A 20,267-nucleotide genomic window follows, 5' to 3' on the forward strand; every position below is an offset into this window, starting at 1 on the left:
ATGCAAGGGACACGATATTTATGGGTTGTTAAATTACCGGAAGTATTTGCATAAAAAGATATCTTTAGTAACATAAAACCTTCAATAGGAAAATGATAAGAAAAACCTTTTCAACATGCATCTAATAACTGATTTGACACAACGACGTCTTTGCCAGGATGCTGACCAGACGTAGGCAAGAAAATGGCCAAGGAAATGTCAGTTATAATTGTCAGCGGTAAAAAACACAGAATTCCGAATATACCAATAATCATGTAGTAGGATGAGGACAATTTTCACGTTATTCCTGCTTCAGTACATTTAAAGTATATGCATACATGCATTTGTTTGACACGACGTTTTATTATGCCAGAAAGATCGCTGTCATATAGTTTAGATGGTTTCTATGTCATGATGATGGAAATATTTGAATGCTGAGCAGGAAATCAATGACACGCTGTTAAAGAGGAACACTGAGCGTTAAAATAAAAACCTGCGGGATGCAAGGTAAGATCTTCCCCAACGTTGAAATTGTACACTGCCCAAATTCTTTAACTTTTTACGATGCATTTTTCGAAACAGAAGAAGTCAACACAGTTATTTTACAACATCCACTTTTAATCCGCGCCACCACAAAACAATTTGCCTAACCTGTGAATATTTTGTAATAACTTTTACAATATTATCTGCTATTTTAACTTTTAAACCGAAATTGTCGCAGGGTGGTGAAAGGATTTTATTTCGTCAAAACGAGGAAATTTGATGGTGAGTTCACCACAGAAAATCCCATTCATAATTATCATTGCTTTTCTTTTTAAATTAGTTGGAAGAAAACCTTGTGTTTTGCTTGTTGCGTCTTAGTATATTAAATATTATATCATCGGAGCATATAAGTGAGGTTTGCAGCGGTTGGGATGCCTTAGTGTATAAATATATTCATTTTACACATCCACGTTTTGTTTTTCCAGGGACGGGAGGAATTCTTTAGATGTCAAATAGTTTGGATTGGCTCGTGTTCAGCCTGCGTTGATTTAAACAAACATCCGTTAACTGTAAAAGAGATTTATTCAATCAAATATACACAATATTTTGTACGATTACAACTTGAATGACCAATGAGAACTGTTGTATCAACAAATATGTATGTAATGTAATTAAACGTTGTCACTGCAAAATCCAAATTTAAAACGGGTAATAAATATGTGTAATGGTACCGAATTCAGTCTCCCAAAGACCAAAATGAATGCATACCTGCTATTAGTCAACGTAAGAAATTCATGTTAGACCACCTTGGTACATGTGTTTCACCGAACAGCCAACGGTTAGTTTGACAGTCAACCTCAAGGATATGTAGACATGTTTCAATTTCATTAGAAGCAGAAGAAATGCAGTTTATTGTGAGGACTTGACGTGTACGAACCAGTTAATTATGATAAGAATAGTTCTTATTACTAATCCTCATGAAGTGTTAGTAGGAACAGAAATATTTGAGTCAATGGTAGTTGCGTGAATCTCAACACATTAGTATTACAACCCCGGAACAAGCGAGTGCAATGGTAGACTGCATGAATCGAGGATATCCTATGTTCAACGTTTGTCATAATTTCGATTTTTTAATTTCACACCATGACGTTTGTTTCACGGGAAGTCTTTGAGAAGAAAGTGGATTAGAAACTGTCAGTTTTAAATGTCAGAATATAAAGGAAGAATGCGTAAAATCCATATATTAGTGCGGCAGCATGTGGATATGTTTAATTGCCGCCTATTGGGTGCGGATTTAAACCTAGGCCAGCTTATTTGTAAACAAACTTTTCAATCTTATACGGGTGTTGGTAGTTTGGCTGCAATAAATCTATTTTAACAAACATTATATCATAAAGTCGTTGCAGAAGTAGTTGGTTGATCAGAGGGTGGATTTAAGACGGATCAGGGCAGGATACGTCTTGTTGACCACATACTAAAAATGGGAGCAAGGTTTGTAAGCTGTTTAAATTATCTCCAATTTAATAAATACCTAAACGTTTTTCGGAAAAACCATAAATAATCATACATTTTGCGCCATAATAATGAAAATAAATATTCTCCCGGTCAATCCAAGCGCGGACACTTTTTAAATATTTAATGTTGTTATTTCTCTGCAAAGTCTTATCATGGCTGGGACAAGGGTTTGTTGAGTTAGGTTAAACTCGGCCTAGCATGCGAACAAAGTGAATAATCAATTTGTATTTATATCAGAAATATGTTTTTGCCAAAAATTACAATAAAACCCTTTCAATGCAAGTTTCATCAAAAAATAAGAAGAGTTCCTTGAGCTGTCGATTTAGCGAAAACTACTGAATATTTATTCTAAGCGATTGAGCAACAAGCGGATGAGAATAAAAACCTTAAATAAAAAAGTGACGACATTTTATATAAAAGCCATTTTGAAGGTTACCAGTTAACTTAACTTTGCAGCGTTGCTTTAACATAAAGGTTGTAAAACTCCACAAAAATCCATGATGACGTCATTCCCCAAGATATAAATTCTTTGTGTTTTTATCAGGTATTGGTTAAAGATGGTTGGAATTCTGCTCTCCTTCATCACAATTGCTTCAGCACAGTATAAAAGGGATGCAAGTAAGTATTTTATTGCAAATCATTAACTCTCAATTAATTTAATATATTGGTTAGTTTTTCAGATTTTGATTGATTTCGTATCGATTTACGTTCATGTGTTTTGTGCAGTGTTCACTTGCGATAATGGAAGGGAGGTGGGGGCTTGGAGGTTTTGTGATGGTCATCCTTACATGGGTTGCAGGGACGGAAGTGATGAGAAACCGGCCAACTTTTCCACTTATCCTGAAAACCTCACCAGTCCTTTCATGAGGTGAAAGCACTTGAATATGTTCCCTACATTCGTTATATTAGTGTTTACCAACCCAGTTTTGGGTGATGAAATTTTTGACGTCGGCCAGGACGCCTTCGAGAGAGGGGTTTTCCCTGTAACGCTGTAAAGTGAGTCTTAAGGATATAGAGGTTTTAAAGGATCGGATGAGGTGTGTTGGGATGTTGTTCAAAGGGCGGGGGTCGTGTTTAATGCGGTTACGTGTTTTCCAAATGATGTGGGTTAAGGAGGAGTTTAAAAGGGCTGTTAGTGTCGACGCGTAGGGGGTATCGTGTTGGGGGAGTTTTGGGAAATTAAGGTGTAAAGGGGTATCAAAGTAAGGAACGGTGTCGTTTAGTAATGAATTGAGGGTTTTTCTAACAAGGTTTAACAGGGGTTGAATTGTGGGGCAGTTATGAAAGAGATGTGAAAAAGTTTCAGAGGGGTAAGTGCATAGATAACAATGGGGGTGTTTGTCGAGTGGAAGGAAGGTTTGTTGGCATTTAAGAGGGGGGATTTTTTTATGTAAGGCGGTAATTGAAGGTTTTGAGATAGTTAGGGAAAATAGGGTTGTGAATTTGTGTCCAATCTGTCACATTGAGGGGGTTTGAAGAGGTGTTGGTAAGTCTAGTGTAGAGGGGTTTCAATTTGGGGCAAAGGAGTTCCTGTTCTGTGGGGTTTATGGAGGTTATTAAAGAGTAAATGTATTGATAATGAGGGGAGGGTGTTGTTGCGCGAGGGAGAAAGTTACGTGTCCGGAGGTCGAAGAATTTAGAAATTTGGAGTCCGAGGTTGTATTCAATGAGGGAAAGTTGGAGTGTAGTTGGGGTGTCCAGGATGCGATGTTTATAATATTTTTTGAAAGGGGAGAGAAGATAAAGGTCAGAATAGAGGGGATGTTGGCAGCGCCGTAACCGCCAAGGTCACGGCGGGCTGCCAAGGTGTTAATAGGCTAGGTGGGGTTGTTTCGGCCTCGCGTTGCCGGGATGGTAGGGGGTAGGTGTTGGCCATGTAAGAGATTTTGGGTAAGAGCATAGTTTTGGAAAGGATGCATTTCGAATCGAAAGTTAGAAAGGGGTTGCTTATAGAGGTGGCGCGGCTTTGTAAAGAGGAAATTTTTGTGTGCCATGCCGTTGTTATAGCCGAGGGTGCGCCGATGGGTGTTTTTAATGGGTTTATACAGTTACGATTCCAGTTAATATGATTCAAAAGGGGTTCGTCGGTAGGAGGTTGGAGGATGGCAATTGCTTCGGTTTTGGTGGGGTTTAGTTTAAGACCAGTTAATTTACTAAAGTTATCAATTAATGCCAGGGATTGGATGAGGGATTGCCGATGCGCCACCACTAGGGTGACGTCATCGGCGTAAGCAATTGCCTTGGGTGTGTTTCGGCATGGCACGGGGGTAGACATGATAGCGGGGGTGTTTTGGATGGCAACGAGAAGTGGATCTAAGGCGATCAGGAAGAGGGTCAAACTAAGGGGGTCACCTTGTCTGACTCCTCTCCTGATCGGAAACTCCATCGTGGCGAAACCATTGACGTAGGCCCGGGAATGGGCGGAAGAATGAAGGGCAGAAAGGTAATCAGTAAAGAGAGGGGGGAAGTGTCTAAGTTTTAGTTGGAGAAGAAGCCATGGGAAAGAAATAGAACCAAAAGCTTTTTGGAAATCAATTGAAATGAAGAAAGAGTCCGAATTTATTAACCCGTGATAATAAAGGTCGCGAAGGAGGGAAGTGGCGTCAGATGTTGAGTTACCGGGTGTGGAGAATTGGTTGGGGGAGAGAATTGAAGAGATGAAGGGTCTGATGCGGAGGTTTAGAATCTTGTGGAGTATTTTGAGGTCTGTATTGAGGAGAGAGATGGGTTTGTATTTGTTTAAGAGGGTCGGGTCGTTCTTTTTATGAATGAGTGTGAGGTGTCCGAGGTTGTATTCCAAGGGGGTATATGCGTTAAGACAGGCGTAGTTGAGGGCTTGGGTTAGGTTGGCCCCGATGAAGTCCCAGCAGAGCGAGTAGAACTCGATGCTGAGACCATCGGGACCGGGGGTTCTGCCAGAGGGGATGAGGGGGAGTGTGTTTTTGACTTCTTGTTGGGTGATAAGGTTTGAAAGTGTGGAGTTGGTCGGGGATGGTTTTTAAGGGGTGTTTAAGGAATTTATTATTAGGGTGCGGAAGAGGTATTTGTTGATCGGAATAAAGGGAAGAGAAGAATTGTCTAGTGTGGGATAAAAGTTCCTTAGGGGTTGAGAGGGGGAGTCCATGGGGGTCTTGTAATTCGAGAATTGGGGATGTTTGCGGGTAGGGAGGAGCTGAGTGTACAGGGATTTGTCGGCTATGTTTTTGTAATGTGGGTCGGAGGAAAGTGATTTGATGAGGGAAGAGCGGGCTTAAGAGAGGTAAGTGTTATTGAGGGACTTTTTGAGAGACTGGAAATGAGCTAGGTTTTGTGGAGTGGGATTGTCATTGACTATTTTTCTGGCGTTTTCAAATTGTTGTTGAAGGTGTTGGGTTTCAGTGCGGTATTGTTGGGAAAGACGCTTGGAGTGGGTTTGTAGGAATGCTTTAAATTTGTACTTGAGTGTGAGCCAGTATTCCATGGGGTTGGGGTGAAGGGGAGCCAGAGTTTGCCAGAGGGAATAGTGTAGGGAAAAGTCTTGTTGAAAGAGAGGGTCGGTGAAAGTGGAGGTATTGTTCTTTCAGGAGCCTTTGCCCCTGGGGGGAGAAGAAATGAGGTTAAGTGTAAGAGTGACAAGGTCGTGGTCAGAAAAGGGGCATGGAGTGAAGGAATGTTGTTTAGGGATTAATGGGGAGGCAATGTAAATCCTATCTATGCGGGATTGGGTGCCGGGAGCGCGTCGAGAAAACTGGCAAAGGGAGGGATGGAGAGTGCGGAAGGAGTCTTTGAGGTCAAAGGTTGATAATAAATTAATTAAAGGGGGGCTATTCCTACGTGTTTGGACGGGAGGGTGTTTATCAAGGGCTGGGTTTAGGACGCAGTTAAAATCACCGGCAAGAATTAAGGGGTGGGTTGAGGTTAAGTACGGGTACAGGGAATCAAAAAAGTTATTGTTATTGGTATGGTTTTTCTTGCCGGAGGGGGCGTAAATATTTACCAGGTGGAAGGTGTGGGTTAGGGTTGAGATGTCGGCAGCCATAATGCTACCGGCAGAATCAGAAACGGAATTGAGAATTTGAAGTGTGGAGGAGTTTAGAAGAACTGCGACACCTCCTCGGGCATAGCCCTTCAGAGGTGCCGAGTATAAGAGGATGGGGCCGGAAGTCCATTCAGACTTCCAGAGGGATTCGGTTTGGGGAGTAGAGTGAGTTTCTTGTAAGCAGTAAAGGTCAAAGTTCAAAGAGGAAAGGTATTGAAACAGGGCCCTCCTCTTGGGTGCCTGGCCTAGGCCGTTAACATTAAGAGTACATATTCGCAAATACGACGTCATTGTATACATAAAAATAAACAAGCAGGTGGTGGGTGATAATGGTGGTTTTACAAAAACGTTGCATTAAAATCGTCGGGAATTGTGGCTTTGCAACTGCACACAACCTTCTCCCCGGGCAAAAGGTTACAACATACACCGCAAGTGCAGCTAATAAGTAGGCGTTGGCACCGTTTATTGGTACAACGAGACGGGCTAAGGTAGGCTTCTTCCGCAGCCCAATTTCCACAGCGACATTTTAAATGTGCTGTGTCGCATAAACATTTAATGTGCTCGCCTGCATATGCTGTGTGGCAGCATGACGTCTTCTTCTTGGGCGAAGGTGTTGCACTGTTCTTGCGTTTGCGGGATCTCACTGTGTTGAACCCTTCGTTGTCCCGTTTCATTGGTTTAGGGGTTGATGACGCCATTGGTTGCGTCACTGGGACGGGAGCGTCACTGGAAACCATTTGTGTTGTAGCGGTGTCAGCCAACACGGGCTGCAGGATACTGCGACGTACCGCCTCTGGTGTCTTGTTGGTGTCGCCGACATTGGTCGTTGGGGCGCTAGAGGGTGCTTGCGCCTCTGAAGACTTGTTGTTGTTGGTTGACGTTGTAGCGGTGTCAGCCAACTCGGGCTGATGCTTACTGTGGTGTACCGCCTCTGGTGTCTTCTTGTTAAATCCAAAATTACGTGTTGCGGCGCTAGAGGGTGTGAGCGCCTCTGTAGACTTCGCGCCGCTTCCCGTAACGTCAGCTGTCACGGTTGGCGACACATCATCAGTGGCAACAGCTGCCACGCCTTGCTTGTTCACAGCTGTGACGTCGGATGTCACACCTGGTGTTGTAACGGTTTTATATACCGTTTCTGGAGCCTTCTCAACTTGCGTCGGGATGGCCTTATCAGCCGCCTCTGGCGCCTTCTTGTCGAGCGTTGCGACGAGCGCATCTGCGCCCGCTACCGCCGACTCGCTCTTATCTTGTCCTTGCTTGTTTTGCGCACCTGCGTCTTTGGCTGCAGCTGCAGCCGCTTTTCGCTCTTCTGCATGTTTTGCGAAACTTGGGCACTCGCGTTTAACATGGCCCATTTCGTGACAAAAATCACATTTCTTGGGCTGTCCTTCGTAAGTTGCTTCGATAACATTCTTGCCCAGACGCAGGCGCTCAGGTATATGGTTTTGGGCCAACACAGAGCTCTTCATAATGATGACGCGCTTGCCACAATAGACGCTTTCGTCGTCATAGACTTTCCACCCTTTCTTGACCGGGGCGTACTTCGACATAAAGTTTAAGATTGCCGACATTTTAATACGCGGGTGAACTTTGGACAGAAACACCCGGATCTCATCATCACAGTGCGCATTAGCATAGACTGCCTTGCCACTGGCTCTAATAGTGGCAGCAAGCTCTTTGGCCTTTTCTGCGGAAGCGCAGTTAAATACGACTTTTCCGTTCGGGTAGGGGATAACGCCCTCCAAAGCCCGAATGCTCACTTTAAGCTGCTTCAAAAGTTTTGTACAGCTCTTGCTTCTTAAGCCCAGGGTTCAATCGGGCCTCAACATCAAGGTTAGGGTCTGTGTCGAATGGATCGACCGCTGGCACATTTCCGGCCGAAACAACAGGCCGGGAAACTACTGCTTGGGCGTAGTTTAGCATATTATGTTTTTGTGCGTCTCCACAAATAACGCACGGGGTGGCCACTAGCAGCTTACCTCTCCTCTCAAAAAAAAAGCAGCCCTCACAAGGGCTGGGCTGGCTTTGCTCAGTGGCCTCAATAAGTCTGTCACAACAGATCATAAAACAGAAATCTAAGGACGAAAACTTGATACTGCTTGAAATCACTGCTGATAGATAGACTCGAATAAATTTCTGTATAGCTATAGTAACTCAGGTGTGATGCTTACTGTTTTTAAATAGAATTACATTCGTTATATTAGTGTTTACCAACCAATAGATGATGTTATCAGGGTTTGACTTAATTTGAAATTACCAATTTTGAACAGTTTATATATATATATATTTTATTCGGATGAGCACAAGGCTACCACGAATATCACACAAGAATGGAGGAAAAGAAAGAGGCGAAACAATACAGGTACCAAAGAAAAAATTTGCAGACGACAGGTACTGCACAAGAATAGAAAAGGAAGGAAATGGAGGAGAGCAAGGAAAGGTGCGAAAAAAAGCGGAATTTACGATTACAAAAAAACCAAAAAAAAAACAGTTTATATTAAAGTCGGATCAAATACGGCAGTTTCAAAACCCCACACGTTCCAAAGTGTTTTTACTTTAATATTTCAAGGGAATCATTGTTTGTGTTCACACGTAACAATAATGTAACTGAGGCAAGAAGTGGCCAGTGGGTGGCGCAAAGAGTGAGTCTAAAATAAGTAAAGGTTTATATCAGGGATGGCCAACACGTCGATCGCATCATAGTTTGCGTTGACCTACGACATTTCAAATAAACGTAATCTTCAATATTTTTGCAAAATTTACCATGAAAACTAAAAGTTTCATGTTCGCCAGTTTATTACGTTGCTTTTAAATTGAGCATTGTTACAAAACACGTGGCACATTGTTACGTAACACGAGGCATTATTACCGCACATATGGTATTATTCGGTAATACAAAGAAGCAACATTCTGTGCCTTTATTACTAGTTTCCTCTGTAAAACATTTTTGGCGCCGAACGAAAGTTAAATATATATCACACCAAAAGGTGCGCAAAGCAATAGAAATAGAAATAATATAAACGATGGCCAAAATCGGAAAACCCATGTTACATAATATGGTCGTTGTTTTGTATGCAATTTCCAGTATGTTGTCTTTTCTGGAGTAGGCCCAAGTATGCTTTCAATGTATGTTGCACAAAGCTGTTTCACACGCCCGACTGGAGTCGTCACAGCGGAATTTTTTTTTTTTTTTTTTTTTTATTCGGGCAACGTAAATACAACGGCCACGAATCAAAACAACAGGCGTAAACAACAAAGGGGTTGAGGTCTAACTAAGTTGCGAGACGGCGTATAAAATAAAGGAATAAAACTAAAGGAGTTGCGATACATCGTGAATAAACGACTGTGTTAAATTACAGTGTTGTGTTATAGTCTTCACGAATTTTGATCCCACAAGGGCAGGCAACTCTTGCAGTCGCGTAAAAACGGCCGCAGTTGCAGCGAATGTCGCTCACATTCTGGCATTGGACAGTGATTACCAGTGTATGATGCTTGTGGTGTCCATCTGTTACAGGGGCACTTCCTGTGGATTGGCTTGCACTTGCATGTGTATAGATGTTCATCGGTAGGGAATATTACACGACAGCATTTTGAATATTGTTTTTTCGGTCAGTAGGAACCACTGGAATTATGTCGGTATCTTTTTTTTACCACACCGGGATTTGAACCCAGGATGGGATACGAGTCGGGCGTCTGTCGTTTGGACGAGCGAAGCTGCGCCCGCCTCTGAGGTCTTAATCTTATCTACGGTGTGAGGTGGGCGTCTGCTGCCTCGTTTCCTACCGCTTTTCGTTCATTGACATTTATCGAAGCTTAGGAAGTCTTTCTTCTCACAAAATCACACATTTTCGGTTGCACTTCATACATGACCTCAACTGTTTTTTACCAAGATGCAAGCGCCAGGAATGATGTTTTGAGCGAGTACTGATGCTTGCATTATCACCACTGTTACGGAATTATTTCGACAGCTTTGCAATTCGGCGGTTAAATGTTTTTGGGTGGCGATGTTAACCCCCAATTAATCCTTATACCTAATTCCGTACTTTTCACAAAGCTACATCCCTAATTTTGATACTGCCCAGAACCCTGCACAAACGGCTCACCACAAAGCCAAAGTTACCCAAACTGATTTAGCTTATTCGACGTCGAGTTAAACTCAAAGCGATTAAAAACAATACAAAACGTTACTGGCAATCGTGAAGCGAGGAAATTACCTTCGTTACACCACTCTCTTCTTTCATCAGCTTAAAATGTTATATATTAGCAGGGTTAAAGTGGACTTTAAAGGTTGTCGTCCGTTGCAAACGGATCAAATAGCGCACGGGCTGGCCACTGGCATTTTACCTCTCAACCTTAAATATAAGCAGTCCTGGCAAGGGCTTGGCTGGCTTTGCACAGTAAATCTTCAGTAAGTCTATCAGAACAGCTCATTAAACGAGAAAGCTGAAACAAGAAATGGAAATCTTCACAACTTCGTGAGAGACTTGATATATTTCTCATTGCTTGACAGACACCAAAATTTACCTGAGTTTGGAGTTCTAGACACCAAAAATTACCTGATTCTAATCATTTTCTTCCACCTTGTTTTCTCTGTATGGATGCACCTAGTTTGGTGCCAACAAATGACGGTGGCTATATGATCACTACAAAGTAGAAGTATTTGCCTGACCGGATGGTCGGCATGATCGTCAGCATAAGTCGCACCAAGCTGCACTGATGCGATCTTTTAGGACGAAACGCTGGTTAACTGCTCATAGAATTTATAATATTGGCTCCGATTTGCTTTGTATCAGTTATTTTGTCAGCAGATGTTACGTAAAATTATTGGAAAGTCGTAGGTTGTGTTTTGTCATCCACACATCAGCTTTCAACCTTTGCATACCCAGTCGTGCATGAATAGTTGGCATTAATCAGGTTTATTTAAAACCAAACCTAACATTTACAGATTATCAGCCATGACGACTCTTCATGTATAAACATTTGCTAACACAAATCTAGCGAAACAATTTTTATATGACGTAATACATTACTTTTGTTACAGCTGCGACAACAAGTTTGACGATTACTTAAATCGTCCAAACAAAGTATGCGCCCTCAGAGTAAAGGAGTTTTGCAAAGGAATGATCCAATGTGTTAGAAAAACGCTTTGTGACGTTGGATGCCCCTCACACTTCCAGTGTCCGAATTCATCTTGTTGGAAACGTTCGACTCTTTGTGATGGCGATCCTTGCAATGACTGCCCAGCTTTCCAACACTGGAATAATGGACATGGATTCAAATGTGTTCGGAATGGCAGAAAATGCAATCTTCCGCAGATGTTTCTGTGGGACGGCATTGCCGATTGTGATGATAAATCTGATTTGTGTTACACCTCGGAGAATGGAGATGTGAGGTATTTGTGAATTTTTGTGGTTGGTTAAAAATACCTACCTGTTAAGATAAGACAGAATGGACTTGTGTCATTTGCAGAGACATTCGAAGTTCTCAGACATTTAATCATCGTTCATGTTTTCAATGTACAAATGACCCCATGATCATCTCAAGGTCAAGTGTGTGTGATGACGCCATCGACTGTCCCGATAAAAGTGACGAATGTTTTTGTCAACCTGGGAAAACCAAAGATTGTGGCAAGTTTCATTAGTAAGTGATAAAGCATTAGTTTATTCGTTTGTTTGAAAGCACTGACATCCATTGAGTCACCAGAAATCTATGACTTGTAATAGTGTAAGTTACTGTCAAAGAAATTTTTGATCCGATTACAAAGTATTGAAGTCGAAAAAAGACCTTAAATGCAAGTCATCCCATATCTGGGCACTAAAAGCCGGCAACCTTTATGACGTAACAGTGTTTTAATAATGAGCGACCAATCATTGGAAATTTGCTGAATGCTCAGTTGATAGTTTTAGTTGTTCGGTTAAAGTGTTTTCAGTATGTTTGTCTGTTCTTCAGCTACTGTGTTTTAAAACCAATTGGGATAAAGCGAATCTTTGGTATTGTTTATATTTCTTGACATACTATTGATGTTATGACAAGATGTTGTAACAAATCCAGTGTGAGGCATTTTTGCTTCAGTCGAGTGCAGCAGGTGTTTGGAGGTTAAACTTCTTTTCGTAATTTTGGGTCAGTTCTACGCTGAATTCCCATGTATGTGTGGTAAAAACGTTTGTTTAATTACTACAGGAGTCGTAAGTAAATATTATCTGCATTTAAATAAGTTTTTAATTATAAAATAAACGCAAAACAGTGAAATATTTTCAGCGTTGATGAGGAAGTGAAGAACGACTGCTCAACAACAACAACAACAACAACAACCAACTACATACAGGGGGTGTGGTGGTGTTTCGTAAGTGACAATACATAACTTATTATTTTGTCGGAAATAAGTGGTTTATATGTTTACGTACGTTTGTATATTCTTACCAACAAAATGTACTTACTCACTTGCAAAGTCCAGTATAAACGTAAATATTTGTTCCGTCTGTGGCGCCATTGCGATCACTTCAAAGCACTTTTGCATGTAGGAAGATTACGTTGTACAGACGTTGTTATATTCGGGTGGGCAATGTTCAGTGACATCACACATTACACATACTCCGTTGCTACAAAACACACGGTTCAACTAATTCCTCCAAAGCGCGTTGCATTCGGGTACCCTAGGGTGGATATGACCTCTGCCGCATCTCACAAAGATCCCCGTAATATCGTTACGGATTGGTTTGAATACTTTTATCGCGAGATATTACCTCTTAGATAGTTTCAATCACATTGCTTATCATCGTGGAAGGTTGTTCGCTCTCTTTGACACATTGCACATTTGTTAACTGTTTGTAATGTACTTAAATCTCAAAATCTCGAAGATTGGAATTCCATCCCATTGTTTAAAACTGACTATGGGATGTGGTGGCGAGTAAAACTAGTTTCGCATGCAAGATTGCTCATTCTAAAACACTAAAAAAAAATGTTTTGTTTTGCAAAACTTGGAGCAAGACTTCAATTATACGTGATAATAATTATTAAGAAAATCCTATTACATAACTAAAGAAATACCTTTAAGGTCGTTAACAGTTGGAACTCTTGCTTGTACCGTGTTCCCCAGACGTTTCCTTTGCAAGGTTGACATGCGTGGAACTTATTTGGTATTTGGGATTGCACTAAACCAGCCAACACGGCATGTAGTACTGAGTTGTGATACCTACATTTTTAACAATTGGCATAAAATCAAAGGGCAGACCTTTGTGGGTACTCAAAGCACTGCGACCACGGCGAGAGTTGGGAAGAGGAGTCGCGTGAAAAGTCAATTTCGACGTCACATTCCACACGTTTTAGAATTAATTCTCGCTTTCGTCACAAATTGTATTTATTCGTTAAGCTTATTTTGCTATTTTCTTTGTTTTTTACCAGGGTTGACGAAATAAACTTCAACTAAACTTAAAAAAGTAAACATCTTGTAGTAAATGACAATCCCAGGTATAAAAGTCTCGAACCAGTTTGCTGTCATGCTGTCGATGTGTCGTTGGACATTTCTAGGTGTCCCACATGGCCACTGTTACCTGACAAATTGAATTTATAAGCAAAATGTTTACGATCACTGTTGCTTTGTCGCCACCGGATTCACAGATTTTGTAGCAGGGAAATCTGTTTCAAAACTTACTATTGATAAAAGCTAATGTAAAAGCCACGAAATTCTGACAAGCCTTACAATAACTAAAAAAAGATTCGTTTAAAATAATAACAAAAATATTCCTTCCAGCATGAGCAACAAATCGTTCGCACAAAAACATACCAGGAACCACGTGATGTGTTTTGCACAGGGTGAAATGATGTGGCGGGGGGGTTTGAGGTTGAGGAACTTCGACAACAAACTACTGTGCGATGGGAAACAGGATTGCGATGGTTCGATGGCCGACTTCGACCACGATGAAGATCCTCAACTTTGCAAACATCGGAAACACTGCGACACAAAAGACGGACTTCTCAATATTCCTATGTCTAAAGTATGCGACGGTTTTATCGATTGCAAGGATGAAAGTGACGAATATCCAGAACAAAACTGCACAAAGGAAGGAAGATTCTACTGTCCAACGTTAAATGGAGCCAAAGTAAAGTTATTGCTTGTCAGCAAAACCAGAAAAAATTGAAGACAACCTAATTGCAAGAGTTAGAGTAAAATAACTCCAAAGCTGTATTTTAACTATAAAAGGCAAAGGTATCGGTTTCTGTTGTTCAGTATTGTTTGTCATAATGCCCTTTGTAGAATCTTTTGCCCTTTGTAGAATCGCACACAGTTAACCACAAAGACGGTTTAAGTATTCCCCAGATTTCTGTGACAGATTTCTATAAACAAATCGGATGTTTGTGACCTCACAATTAATTGCGATGATCAAAGTGACGAAATAAACTGCACAAAGGACAAAAGGTTTTATTGCGAAAACAAAAATCCATTGTTCGTTAAGAAGGAGAAGGTAAACACATGTTAACAATATCTAAAATTTTGTGTCCTGTGGCAAAGATGTTTTGATTCCGTGCATGTTACTATTGTGACCGAAATTAATTCAACGAACCCGAATTCGGACTAAAGTTACTGGGAGGGCGGGTATGGAAGTTTTAATACCGATTTAGAAAGACCCTTTCTCTGTTTTTGGGCGCTTAATTTCCCAACCCCAACTATGGTAAACGCTCAGTTCACCCTGCATCAACGATTCAGCGTCAAAGCAAAAGTTGGGAGCCGAAATACGGAGGCGACTACTTTCATTATTAATTAAAATGACGTCAATGTGAATAAATCTTTAGAAGCACCCAAAGGTAAAAGCACGAATACCAAACAACAACCCACTGCACAAATCATGTTCTTTACACCTAACCACACAAGCACAACTCAACGTTTGCACCAGATGAGAACTGTCAGTTTAAAAATTAATTCTTATTTTTGTCGTCAGCTTTCTGGCCAATTAGCGAGCCATACGCCTTCCACGTACACAATACTACACGTACATATTGCAGTACACATTTTTTTAGTCCAATTTCCATAGTTCCGTTATTCACAAATTGCACAGAAAACAGTAATTTCGCAATATGCTGTATACAGACGCCAATGTGACCAATATAACTACAAATTTTTCTTTAATTTACTCCATATAGAAATTCAATGGAATCGGCGACTGCTCTGATTGGTCAGACGAGTGCCCAACAAACACAAAAGTGATCACCGAAAACATATTTTCATCACGATACGAGTTGATTGCAAACCCATTTCTACGAGCCATTGTGTGGATAATGGGGATGCTCGCTATTACCGGAAATTTGGTAAATTAAACTAAGTTTGTTTTGTCTTTGTTGCACAATAAGAACACGTGTAAATGAAAGCCAAAGCTAAAATGCTGTTAATCATTAGCAAACGTTTCGAACGCTAACTGCGTTCATCATCAGTACTACAATGAGTGCATGCAAGAAAAGCGTCGGGGTAATAAAGGACTGAGCAGGCAGAAGGGAAACAGCAGCAGCAACAACGCGCAACAAGCCAAAGGCATGTCACGTGACAACAACATGGAAGCACAGCAGCGACGTCATCATTAGCAATGTGTCAGGCTGCAGTACGGACCTAGATGTTATATTGGTACCTATTAAGCGTTGCTGCTGCTGTTTCCCTTCTGCCTGCTCAGTCCTTTATTACCCCGACGCTTTTCTTGCATGCACTCATTGTAGTACTGATGATGAACGCAGTTAGTGTTCGAAACGTTTACTAATGATTAACAGCATTTTAGCTTTGGCTTTCATTTTCAAAGAACACGTGTTATATTACTTTAATTTGTTTTGAGGTTGTCATTGTGATGGAAGGCAAAACGTTGGCAACGACAGAATCACAATCTGCTGCATTTCGCACAAACCATCTGCTCGTTTTGAATCTATCCGTTTCCGATCTACTCATGGGAGTTTATCTGATAATACTGGGAGCAGCTGGTGTCAGATATTCCGGAAATTATTGTGCCAATGACCTTATTTGGAGATCAAGCGAAAGTTGCACCACAATAGGTGTCTTGGTTTTGCTTTCAAGCGAATCATCGGCGTTTACAATGGTTCTGTTGACCATATTCCGACTCTATGCAGTAAAAAACGTAAGTGAAACAATTGTATTTGGTTAAGTCAGCTATTGCCAATTTCGTTGAACCGGTGAGGGTCTGTTCCAGAATTTTATAATATCTTTCTCTCTGGAAATCTTTTATCTCCAGAAACCTATTTATTATCACACTCACAGCTATCTCTGGATTCTAAACCTGACATGAGAATCGAAAATGTAACGAATATTGTTAAAATGACTTAGTTTTGCCTAATTTAGGAACTACAGAGAGAAAGAGGAACAATTTTCCCCATCCCTCGATTTGAAATAACCACCAAGCTTGCAAATTTATTGTTTGTAATGAAAACTCTTGAATGTTTTCTTTTGTTTCAGCCATTCAATGCATCCTTGAAACCGGAATTGAAAACAGTCATCCTTTCCATTATCCTCTCCTGGGCATTCTCGTTTACAATTGCTTTTATTCCACTCACAACTCAACTACAACATTTGTTCGAAACCAAAGCTTGGATGAATGACAATCCGTTTTTTGACAATGTTGCAGTCGACTTTTCTAGTAAGATATGGTAAAACTAGTTACAAGTGACATTAAATCGTTGCGTATACAGGCATGAATAACTTCATGGATCGATTTGTAACTTTTCAACACAATTTCACAAGCAACGATTCCCAAGTACTCAACACTGCCCTGATGCGAGTAAATGATGCTAATTCCTGGACGGATTTTATGGATATTCTAGAGGATTACAATTACACTGAGTTGTTTGATATTTCTGGATATTTGGGGTCTGTTTTTTTGTTCGCGCAAAATCTTAAATTTTATCGCTTGAAAATTGTTTATAAGTAGATATTACAGCAGCAGCAGTGTTTGCATCAGCAAACTGTATGTAACGACCAACGACAAGGCATGGGGATATTCAATCGCTATTATTACTCTTAACTTCCTGGCCTTCATGTTTGTGGCAGTTACTTATTTTTGGATTTACAAGAAGTCAACTGCCAGTGCCAGGCAAGTGAACGAAGGACCAAGAGATGAAAGGGCTGCAACACAAAACAAAGGTAAACACATTCGTGTTTGCATAGATATTATACCATTAATGCTGTTTGTTTCAGCAGAAATGCAAAAGAAAATCCTCCGCCTCATAATTACTGATTTTCTCTGCTGGGTTCCAATTTCCATCATGGCATTTGTAAATTGCGGTGGATTCCCTATGCCTCCAGTGATGTACGCTGTGTCAGCAATCATCCTGCTCCCCATCAACAGCTCTCTAAATCCCCTCATCTATTCCAATGCCCCGAAACTACTTTATGATAGAGTCCGGGATGGCCTACGCGCCGTTTTCAGACGTCAAGCACAGGAAGAGCAACAAGAAAATGTGGTTGTGGTTGCTAACCGGGAAAACTTACATGTGGTTGAAGCAGAAACTGCTCTGTAAATAATGATACAGTGATTCATTTTGCTTCCCGTGACTACCTTACTACATTTTGTTTCTGGATCAACGTTGAGGCCTATTTGTAAATTTGATGTTACGATGTTTGAAACTTTCCATGCAATCTACTCATGGAATACAAACCCTCGACAGATGAAAATATAATCTGCTACCTTTAATTATCACCCAAAAAAGTTTAAAACACCCCCTCAAAACCCCTCTCACACGCCTTGTACATAAACCTCGCCCTGTGTATTTTTTATGTCGTACATAAATATGTTTTAAAGCAAGTAAGAATTCGTAAAATTCTTGGCAGGACAAACTCTCTGTGTAAATCGCATCATAATTCACATTCCATCGATAACATTGCTTTAAATATCCAGCAGCAAGATTTTTCGTTTGAAGTTTTTTTTTCTAACAATCAATTACTGTTTGGCATCCAATATCGGCTGGTTCTTTCGCGGCTTTCACCAAAATTTGATCGTTGTGTTAAATGTTTGCTGATTGCGAATATTTTGTGCTACTTGTTGTTGTTATCAATAAACACAGTGTTGAGAGGGTAAAAGTGTGTGTATTCTTGAACTTGTGAATTCTGATAAGGTACAAGTTCCAACCACACTTCATGAGTTTGTTGAGGAATTTCTTATCAGTTTAAGTCGGTTGTTGTTTGAAATGTCGTCCAGTGTTCATCTCCGTTATAACGTTTGCAACCACAACGGAAAGTGGAGACCAAATGGCTGTGACAAAAATCTTATTGATAAGCATTACCTCTGAAACAAAGGTAGGTGGCATACAGAACCAAAGAAGACATCTACAATGTGTGACAGCAACGAGCAACGTTGTTCCAATGTTCCGTCGTTTAGTAATCTTTTTGCTGCTACGTTCGCGGCCAACATCACCAGTACATTGGTGAACAGGAAAACACATCGAACGCAACATCTTCTTGGACACACAGCTCTTTTATCGTCCTTCCTCACCACGGGTGAACAAAACTTGGCCACGTTCAGCAAGATTGTCTGTAAACGAGCTTGATAGGGAAACCAAGCTCGTGAATTTCCCGAAAGTCACATATCTTTATTTACTTTCAAATCATATCTGTCCCTGTCTATTTTATTTACTTTCCATAGTTTGTTGCTAACGCTGCCAGGCATACTATTTGTAATTAAAAGCTCTTCTGGCAAAAGAAAACTTGTTAGATCGACGTTTCGGTTGTCATACAACAACCTTCATCAGGATAATGAAGTAAAAAAAAAAAAAAAAAAAAAAAAAAAAACGCCCACACGGTGATAAATATTCACGCGCGCATAAAGCAAAAAAGGCAAAAAAGGGCAAAAAAAGGCGAAGGAAACAACACAAGCTAGGAAGCGTTATGGTCTTGCGCACCTCGAGGCGCTATGCTTTAGACCTCGGTTTCGTCCTGTTGACGCGCATTTTCTATTATTGGTGTTTCCCCCCATCCCCGCTTCCTAGCTTGTGTTGTTTCCTTCGCCTTTTTTTGCCCTTTTTTGCCTTTTTTGCTTTATGCGCGCGTGAATATTTATCACCGTGTGGGCGTTTTTTTTTTTTTTTTTTTTACTTCATTATCCTGATGAAGGTTGTTGTATGACAACCAAAACGTCGATCTAACAAGTTTTCTTTTGCCAGAAGAGCTTTTAATTACAAATTATTTACTTTCCACTCAACAACATGACGCCGTTTCAACTCGCAGTTCGTCTCTTATTATTCCAACATTGAGCTCCGTTGCCAGCTCTATCTAAAACGACCGTAACGTTTAATATGCAGATGACCAAGGACTTTGATCGACTGCAGAAGAGGGAGGGTTTCACTGTCGTCAAGTTGTTTGTTCACCGAGGCGTATAAATTGTTTACAATTGCACGACAAATTTACAAAAGCTGTTTCGAAGTTACTGCAAGCAGAGGCTCGCCAACAGGTTTGCTTTAGCAGTAGCTTCATTTGCATGATGTGAAATTACCTATTTTGTGGATGTCATGCAGCTGAATGGAGCCAATGTTATTGATTAACGATAATAGAAGTAAGAGGAAGACGGAAGTCGAGTGTCGTTCGTTCTATGTTTGGTTGGTAGCTTGTGGGTCCGCTTCATGATTATGGTTCAGGCGATTCACAAGTGTTTGTGTGAAATTTATCGCAGGACAAAATGTTTTACCAAAAAATAAACTACAAACGAGGAATCCATTTTAGCCCTAATTCGTGCGTTTGGTGTTTTGTAAACTGGAAAAAAATAGTTTTGTCGACCAACGTCTCTTGGGTAATTAATGTTAGCGGTGAGAGTTATAATGTCTCGGACGAATGGGGTTGGATATTTAGATTCGATTGTAAAAGATTATTTGCTGCGTCGTGGTTAAAATGGCACACTTAAAACAATTGAGAGCGAATTGAAACAAGACAAGGGTTTAAAAGCTGATAAAATCTTTGAACATCTCAGAGTTAGGTTAATTTGCGGTGATTTACTCCAGCTTATTTTTAAACAAACTTTTCAATCTGATACAGGTATGTGTGGGTTGGCTGCAATAAATCTACGTCAACAAACATTATATTATAATGTCGCTGGCTTTGTAGAAGTCGTGGTTTTATCAGAGGGTGGATTTAAGACTGATGAGGGCAGGATCCGTCGTGTTGACGCCAGACCAAAATGGGAGCAAGGTTTGTAAGCTATTTAAATTATCTCCAAGCTAATAAATAGCCACATTTCTCTCGGAAAAAACAAAAATAGGCATAATTTTTGTGCGATGATAATGAAAATAAATATTC

At 40.6% G+C, this 20,267-nt stretch overlaps 1 protein-coding gene across 1 annotated transcript in view; it reads left to right on the plus strand.

Moving 5' to 3' along the window:
* The window catches only part of LOC145895726 (uncharacterized), a 54,722-nt gene extending 37,219 nt beyond the window's left edge, over positions 1-17,503 (plus strand). Inside the window, exons 8-15 of the mRNA XM_082984511.1 lie at positions 13,961-14,094; positions 14,326-14,457; positions 15,134-15,298; positions 15,811-16,107; positions 16,443-16,623; positions 16,676-16,853; positions 16,915-17,126; positions 17,184-17,503. Of these exons, the coding sequence (XP_082840637.1) occupies positions 13,961-14,094; positions 14,326-14,457; positions 15,134-15,298; positions 15,811-16,107; positions 16,443-16,623; positions 16,676-16,853; positions 16,915-17,126; positions 17,184-17,503 (1,619 nt within the window). The remainder of the gene's footprint in view (positions 1-13,960; positions 14,095-14,325; positions 14,458-15,133; positions 15,299-15,810; positions 16,108-16,442; positions 16,624-16,675; positions 16,854-16,914; positions 17,127-17,183) is intronic.
* The last annotated feature ends 2,764 nt before the right edge of the window (positions 17,504-20,267 follow it).

This window comes from Ascidia mentula, chromosome 3, assembly GCF_947561715.1.
Source record: "Ascidia mentula chromosome 3, kaAscMent1.1, whole genome shotgun sequence".
Classification (NCBI taxonomy): domain Eukaryota; kingdom Metazoa; phylum Chordata; class Ascidiacea; order Phlebobranchia; family Ascidiidae; genus Ascidia; species Ascidia mentula.